The sequence below is a fragment of the Abramis brama genome (genome assembly GCF_963993115.1).
Source record: "Abramis brama genome assembly, chromosome: 1".
Taxonomy (NCBI): Eukaryota; Metazoa; Chordata; class Actinopteri; order Cypriniformes; family Leuciscidae; genus Abramis; species Abramis brama.
This window is the reverse complement of record NC_139963.1, coordinates 48519529-48528657: the sequence shown is the minus strand read 5'-3', so window position 1 is coordinate 48528657 and position 9129 is coordinate 48519529. Positions and strand designations below refer to the sequence as shown.

General features: G+C 37.5%; 1 protein-coding gene across 1 annotated transcript; it reads left to right on the top strand.

Annotated features, from left to right (window-relative positions):
* Positions 1–2805: 2805 nt before the first annotated feature.
* On the top strand, positions 2806–7617 carry LOC311097486 (interferon-induced very large GTPase 1-like; the record flags this gene model as incomplete). The annotated part of the gene is made up of 1 exon (XM_084137181.1): positions 2806–7617. The coding sequence occupies one exon, from the start codon at positions 2806–2808 to the stop codon at positions 7615–7617; it is 4812 nt and encodes a 1603-aa protein (XP_083993307.1).
* Positions 7618–9129: the final 1512 nt, after the last annotated feature.

Genomic DNA, 9129 nt, shown 5'->3' with positions numbered 1-9129 from the left:
TTACGATGTCCAGCAATCGATTTAAATAGTACACTGGGTTTACTTAGACATTTAATCTACTCCACTATATGTTTTTTTTTTCCATGTGAATAAATACACAGATCGACTGTTACACGTAACGTTATGTACTTTAATGGTCCAGTGGCAGAACTTTTGCCAAGCGTGTCATAGGTTCTGAGTTCTAATCCGCACTCCTATATATTTTTTTCTTTTTCATCAAAACCGATTATGTTTATCAGTGGTTGTTTATCAAGCAGGGACAGATTTGTGTGAATTTTGTGTTGTGATTTCACCGGAACGAGAGTCTCCTCAACGGATTGAAGCGCGCGTCCGAGTGAAGACTGTGCGTGAGCCACAAGAGAACACTGTATCCGCGCCACTAATCGCAGCGGCAACGAGCACTTTGATCACTTGATTTAAAAAAAAAAAAACACATTTCAGCGCTAGATTGCTTCTTATTTAACAAACGAACGAAACGAATACTTTGCTAGTTAACTGGAGATATTTGTATTGGTACATCCGTGCTGCGAGATAATATCGACCCTGTCAAAAAGTGGTGGGGACATGTCCCACCCGCAAATTACGCCTATGATGACGAGACACGAGGAGAAATTGACAAAGAACTGTCCGACTTAGCTCTCACTACAGATGGATGGACCTCCAAGGCCACTGAAAGTTTCCTCACGGTGACCGCTCACTATTACTTAGGAATGGGAAATGAGAAGCTGCATTTTGCAAACACGCCCCATTTATGAAATAAATTAATTAATAATTAGATAATTAAGCTATATATCATATATGCTGAAGTAAATTTTTGGAGTGTTAAAGATTAAAAGAAAAAATAACAACAAGAACCGTACAGAACCGAAAACCGTGACCCTAAAATCGTGATACGAACCGAACCGTGGGTTTTGTGAACCGTGCCACCCCTAGTATAAGTATATTAAGTATATTAAGTCTAAGTATATTTGGCCTATACTTGTTGATCGAGTAATACTTAAAAGTATAATTAAGTATTCTAAGTATTCTAGGCTTGTACTGTACTTGTGTTTACTATTTTGATTGAGTAGCTTATTATATACTTTTTTTTTAAACATAATATTACACACCGTCTTATAAACTAACATGTTCAGGTTTATATAGTAACAAACTTTCGGGTGGAATAGTTTATAGAGTAAATAAAATAAGCATAGAAAATAAGTTTATTCAAGTGTGCTATTAGTATACTTCTTTTCAACTAAAAAATAAGAAAGTATACTTTCAGTCTACATTTTATGTACTTCTCAGAAATATACTTAATTACACTTAAAGGGATAGTTCACTTTGAAATTAAATTTTGGTATGTTTTAGCTTACCTGAAGGGCATCCAAGATGTAGGTGTCTTTTTTTCCGCAGTAGTTTCAATTTTGATATTTTTAGGTTAAACCGTTCTTGTCTGACAGTCATATCATGCAGGTCTATGGTCACGGTCTCAAAGAGCATGCACAGAGTCCAAATTAAAACAATTCCCCATCGTCCAAATTAAACAATTCCCCATCGTAAGTACACATTGATGGCCTAAGACACGAAACGAGCGGTTTGTGTGAGAAAACGAACAGTATTTATATCGTTTTTTCCTCTTATAACACAGCCACGTCCAAGTGATCTGAGGGCGCGGACGCTTCCTGCTATATATATACACTAGATTTCGCATTAAAGACATTCGTTCCAATGAACTGCCGTAGCCAACTTCACTTAAAGAAAACTTGTAGTATAAAACTACTAAACTAGAAGTTTACTGAGAGTACACTAAAAGAGCAATACGAATATATAAATGGTAAACTATAAGTATGATGTTAAATTCACTTACGAATATATAAATGGTAAACTATAAGTATGATGTTAAATTCACTTAAAGAAAACTTGTAATATAAAACTACTAAACTAGTAGTTTACTGAGTATGCTTCAAAGTTGCTACAAGTATTAAAATAGTAAACTACTAGTACACTCATAAGTTCACTTGCAGTACAAATGAGAAACATAATTATGAACTAGTTGTGCACTTAAAGTTTACTACTGTTACACTTAGAGTACACTTAAACATATACTTTTATATACTTCAAGTGGGCCAATTTAGTCCCAAGCGGTATTAAAATAGTACACTTACAAGTTTACTACTAGTACATATTGACATTAGTATACTTGCTACATAAAGTATACTTAAAAATATACTTGAACATTACTCAAGTATACTTCATAAAATGAACTTGAAGTATACTTTTTTTTTCGTAAGGGACGTTCTATCAACATTAAGGAAACTGGACATTTTTATGTTCCTGGAATGTCACAAATCCTGTTCAAGTTCCTAGAATGTTGAGTTGTTAATAAAAATTAAGTTGAAAGAATGTTTCAGGAACATTATACTAACCTTAAAATAAACGTTCCACTAACATCAAGAAAACTGGATTGTTTAACATTTCAATAACCAAAACAGAATGTTTGGGAAATGTTCTTAAAACAAAAAAAATTTAGCTGGGAAGGCAGATAACACACAAATGGGTTGAACAGAGACACTTCAACCATACATGATTCTAGCAATCCAAAAGCACTACTCAGTCATGGTGTGATGGAGAGATTCAAGAGAAATACACAAAATGCTATCTACTGTCAAATGTAAAGTTAAGACTAGAGTGATATTTAATAAAGACAAAAACAAATTAAAGTAAATGAAATGTTTATTTCTTCAACAGGCAGAAAACAAGCACTGTGGAACATCAGAAGTCAAAACAGATCAACACCTACAACAGGAAGAGTTTACTAAAAAAATGAGTCTATTTCACAGGCTTCATCTTGAAGGCAGACATTACAATAAACTGAGAGCTACCGATATTCTTCTGTTAACATCTGCACATTCATTACAGTCCCATGAGTCTTGTGCTGAAGAGGAGCTGGTTCAGACTTTCATACAAAAACTACTGATGATGAACTACAGAGCAAGATACATTAAATCTAAAGAGACCAATGAGGAAAGTCACAGTGAACAAGGCAGCTATGATTCATTTAGACAAGAGGCAGATTCTGATGATTTTTTTTTAAATTTAGGGTCAGTACCTAATGAAGGTATAAGTAAATCTGAGCGAATCCACCCGATGGATGTTCAGATGGCTGTGTTTCATTGTGCTGATGGTTTCCTGAAGCAGCTGATGGTCACTAAACTGTCCCAGTGTCAGTATGCTCTGCCTCTGCTTGTTCCTGATCCATTCACACAACAGATTGAGTTTCCTCTCTGGACATTCAGACAAATCAACAAGAGCTGGAAGATGAGAAACACCAACAATGAGATCATCAGTCAAACCCATCCGATCTACAAGGCACAAACTCCAATGGTGTCTTTCTTCAGGTTTGGCTCTGTGTCTTCATCCAAGTCTCAGCTGATGAACAGTCTGATCAATGAGAAACACAACACGTTCTTCCACAGGAACTGCCCAGGCAGCAGCAGAACCAGAGTCCTGATGGATGGAGTGGTGGAGATCGCCTGGTTCTGCCCCTCTGGATCATATGATGATAAATTCACTGACTGTGTTGTGTTCTGTAATCTACACGGTGATGCAGGAGATCATGAGAAACAGCTGCAGATCCTCACTGAAATGGCCTCAGTCAATGTTGTTCTGCTATCACAACTTCAGAAGAATGACAAAAACATGATAAAACTTCTACAACTCTACAAGGACTCAAAGCCACTCATTTGTCTTTTTACAGAGGATGATTCTGATGTAACTGTGATGAAGAAAAAGTATAGGATTGGTCTGAAAGACAAAAGTCAGTCAGAAGTATCTGAAGAACTCAGAAGAGCTATAAATGATTGTCTCTCAGAATCATCTTCCACTTTCAGACTTGAAGATGTGTCCAAACACTCAGACATCAGAGTAGATGAGGAAGATGATGAAGACTGCAGGAGAGGAAGAGAAGCAGCACAGCAGATGATGAGTTTACTGGAGAAGAAAGATCTGACAGAAATCAAAGAATCATTTCTGCCTCATCAGGGGAAACTGTGGCATCAGTGGAGTCAGAAGAACAAAGAACTACATCGACCTCGATCTGATGAACTAGAAATGGACATCAGTAGAAAACAAACTGAGATGAAGAAAATCCGTGAACAGCAGCATGAATCTGACATCACTGAGTTTATGAAGTTCTTCCTTAAAGAAATGAACACAGACACTGGATATAAGATGTATTTCATTAATTGGCTAGGAATACACCTGGGTGAATATACATCAGCCGACTTTTCTGTTCTTCATCGCAAGTATGATGAAATATGGTCAATGGTCTTAAAACTAAAAGAGACAGAACCAGAAAAAATGACAGCTAAACAAGCAGAACTTGAGAGAATATCTGGGAAACTTCAAGCTGCAGCCTTTGGTTTGGAGCACATCATGAGGGAGATCGGTCAGATCTATGAATCATGTTCATCTGTGAAGAAGAACAAGAAAGACCTGCAGTTTGACTTCTCTTCTCTCCCGAGTCTTGCAGCAGAGATGATGATCTCTGGATTTCCACTGGAGCTGATGGATGGAGATGCTGCTCATGTTCCTGTGATCTGGATCTCTGCTGTTCTAGATAAACTCATCCAGAAACTGGGAGATCAGAGAGTCTTTGTGCTGTCAGTTTTAGGGCTCCAGAGCTCTGGGAAATCCACCATGCTGAATGCCATGTTTGGACTCCAGTTTGCCGTCAGTGCTGGCAGGTGCACCAGAGGAGCTTTCATGCAGCTGGTCAAAGTCTCAGACGAGATGAAAACACAAATTAACTTTGACTATATTCTGGTTGTTGACACTGAGGGTCTTCGAGCTCTAGAACTGACTGGAAGTTCAACCAGACATCATGACAATGAATTGGCCACATTTGTTGTTGGTCTTGGAAATCTGACCTTGATCAACATCTTTGGAGAAAACCCATCTGAGATGCAGGACATTCTTCAGATTGTTGTTCAGGCCTTCCTGAGGATGAAGATGGTGAGACTGAATCCCAGTTGTGTGTTTGTGCATCAGAACGTCTCAGACGTCACAGCTGGAGAGAAAAACATGGAGGGAAGAAGACGACTACTGCAGACACTGGATGAGATGACAAAACTCATTGCTAAAGATGAAGTCTATGATGCAGAAAGTTTCAGCAATGTCATTAGATTTGATGTTCAGAATGATGTGAAGTATTTTGCTCAGCTCTGGGAGGGCAGCCCACCGATGGCACCACCAAACCCAAACTACTGTGAGAATATTCAAGAACTAAAGAAAACTATACTTTCACATGCTTCAAAATCAGATGGAATGATGCTGAGACATCTAAAACATCATATTAAAGATTTCTGGGAGGCTTTACTGAATGAACGATTCATCTTCAGCTTTCAAAATTCCCTTGAGATGTCAACCTACAGGAAACTAGAGACAAAATACAGCAAGTGGTCCTGGAGTCTTCGCAGTGCCATGATGGAAACTGAGAACAAACTACACAACAAAATAGAAAATGAAGCAATTAATGTGGTTGAGGAAACTGATCTTCAAACCGAATTGAAAAAGACAAGTGAAGAAGTTGAAAGATCAATGTCAGAATTCTTTGACAATGACAAAGACAAAGATTTAATTATTCAGTGGAAAACATCATTTTATATCAAAATCAAAGATGTCCAAGAAAATATTGTGAGAGAAACAAAAAGGAAGTTAAATGAGATTATTCAGCAGCGAGACCTGAAGAAAAAGTCGGATGATCATGAAAACATTCTCTATGAAAAGACCAAAGAACTTGCCTTAAAACGAAAAGACAAAACAAATGATGAAGAAACACAGAATATAATGATTGATGCTCAGAGAACAGATCATGAAAACACTCTCTATGAAAAGACCAAAGAACTTGCCCTAAAACGTAAAGACAAAACAAATGATGAAGAAACACTTAAGAAAGAGTTTGATTTGTTTTGGGAACAGAGTGTGAATAGGATTGTCTCAGACACTCCTCCAATCAAAGACATTGACATAATGAGAGATGTGAGGGATATCCTCAGTGATGTCTATGAAAGTGCTCCTGTAGATCACATTAAAGAGAACAGTGAGTTCACCAAGATTTTCACTGTGTTGAGTTATTGTGAATATGTTATTTTCAAAAAGTCCACAAAAAAGGGGGTTAGAGAGGTGGTAAAGGGTGCTTACCGAAAAGTTCAAAAAACATTTGGACACAGTCGAACTCTGTCTCCAGAGAAGGAAGCTGAAATCAAGTCATTAATCACAGATGTTGCTCAGCAGACAGAGAAGATGATTCAGTCATATAACATTTCAAATAATGGTTACAAAATCAGTTACATCCAACAACTCATAGATTACATCAAGAAGAGAGTAACAGGACATGAGGAAAGACAAGTGAAATATGTGTTCAAGAAACAATTCTTCATGGATTTGATTTATTCTGTCTGTAAGAGAGCAAACAAGATGATCACTGACCAACACACTCTTTTCAGAAAATCAATATATGTTAAGAAGAGAGCAGAATATTACAGTATTTTTCAGAACTTCTGTAATGGAGCAACATCCACTGCCATTTTTGGTGAGATCATCTGTCAGAAACTTAAAGAGCCCATTGAGCAGAGTGTCTACAAGAAGACTGCCAGAGATCTAACAGATGAAATGAGAACAAACTGTGAATCACTGAATGGAAACAGATCAAAACTGGAGAAACACATCCTGAAGACACTGGCAGAAGAGGAGGATTTTGACAAATACATGAACTATGTTGATAATCCCAGAGATCACTTCAAGAGTTTCATCAGAGATGAAGTCAGTCGATACATCACTGATAAGTTCAGTGTCAGTGTTTTACCCAAGATGAAGGAGAACATTAAACTCTTGCAGCAGAACATCATGAAAGCAGCACATGAATCTACTGAACATGTTCAAGCGAACAGAGGAAATGTTGGTTTGTGGTTGAAGAGTTTCACACAGAAGCTCTCAGATGTGCTGATCTTCTCTGAAAAAGACCTCAGAGCAGTGAAACATGATGATGTTGATGATTTCAGCTTTCTAGAAGATGTGATAAGAGAAGAGCTTCCTGCTGTAGTGTCTGAAATCAGCAGTAGATTCAACACAAAGACATTTCCAGGAAATCTGGACTATAAGTTCAGGCCAGATGAGATTCTGATTGATCACTTCTGTCAGTGCTGTTGGGTTCAGTGTCCGTTCTGTGGCGCCGTCTGCACCAACACCATAGAAAACCATGATGGAGATCACAGCGTTGCTTTCCATCGTAGTATTGGACTAAATGGAATATATTGCAGGAATACATCTAACTTGTCTACTCATATTTGCACATCAGCAGTAGCAAGTAAGACTCTATATTTTCACCCCAATGACTCAGATGATACAGTCCTGTATAGAGAATACAGAAGAGCAGGAGGAGTTTATGCAGACTGGAGAATCACCCCTGATCTCTCTGAGCTGCCCTACTGGAAGTGGTTTGTGTGCAGATTCCAGAAAGATCTTGAAAAACAATACAATAAAACATTTGAAGAATGTGTGGAAAACCCCTCAACAGATGAATGGAAAAAATACTCAAAACAGGAAGCTATTGAGAGTTTGAATAAAAACCTGTAAAGGAGATTAAAAAATAGACTCTTACGTCTCTCAGATTCTTCACACATCACAGTCAGAAATAAGTTTCTATTACATTCACCAGTAAGTCTCTGAAGTCACCTATACCTCAGAAGAGCATAACTTATACAGCATTAAAGACAGGATTCAAGTCCTCATACAAGTATCTGTGAAATGACCTTAACTTCAGAACTACATGACTTAATGTATGCTTTATGACGAAACAAAAAATATATCTATAAGACTGTCTATAACATGTTCTAAATGTTTGAATATATAAGCATGGCACTGTGACACTGTTAAAGCTCAGTGCTGGTAATCAGACAGTCAGAAGAAAATGGTGAGATAATTGTACAAAGTGTTTTATAATTGAATGTTTCAGACCTGCCAGTCTGATCTGGATGGAAATAACTCTGGTGGCAATGTACTTCATGCTACACAAATATCACATCACTGAGGACACAATGAAAGACCTTGCTAAGTATTCTTTTACACCTATTTTCAGCAAAACTCCCAAGTGTTAAATTAACAATAACAGTATTTGCCAGTGTTTATATAATCCGGTGTGTATTATATAAACCCTGGCAGTGTTAATTTAGCACTTGGGGTTTTGCTGATATACTCGTATTATGTGAAACTTTATTTTGACTTTAGGAATTGAAATAATAAAAATGTCATTATTATTAAAATCTCTATTGCAGATTTTCTTTGCTGACATTATTTTTGTCATTTTTAGTTCTTTCAAACTGTTGTTATGGCCAGCAAGTTTCAAGCCGCAACATGGGATCATGGGAAAAGAGGGATCAGACACCAGCCTATGACTGAACCTGAATTTCACTGAATTTCATGGTTTGCATTCTCAAGCCACCAGGCACTGTTTTGTGCGGGTGGACGGCCAGAGCACATTGGGGGTTTTCTGTTAGAACGGTGTTGTGTTAGCGGTAAGTTAATAACTTATGATCGTTGTGACGGAAGTGAATCAATCAAAACTAACTTTAGCTGGACAATAACTTAGGGCTGTGCAATTAATTGAATTTCGATTTTGGCTCCCAACGATCACCAAAATAGTACAATCGAGTAAAAACGATTATTTTGCCATGTTCTGTTTTGCAAGAACACTCTTATTTTGTCTTGTGTTCTGAATGACACGCGCACTTCTGCCCCTCCCTAAGCCGTAAACTCTCTCAGTTTGAATGTTTAAACTGTTAAGCCTTAAAGAAGTGAAAATGATCAACTTTAGTTACGATGCAATACTGGCCCGATTGTGCAAGTGACCCAATTCCTAAACGCAAGAGTGTAGTTTCGACGCTTGCTTTGTCCAACCCATTTTGAGAAACAGAGAGAGAGAAGACGCAGCACCGCTGAACACTAGGGCTGGGTATTGGCAAGGGTCTCACGATACGATACATATCACGATACGATACATATCACGATACGATACAATACGATACATATTGCGATATATCGCAATACTTTTTTTTTTAAATCAAAAATGTAAAAAATAAATAAAAATAG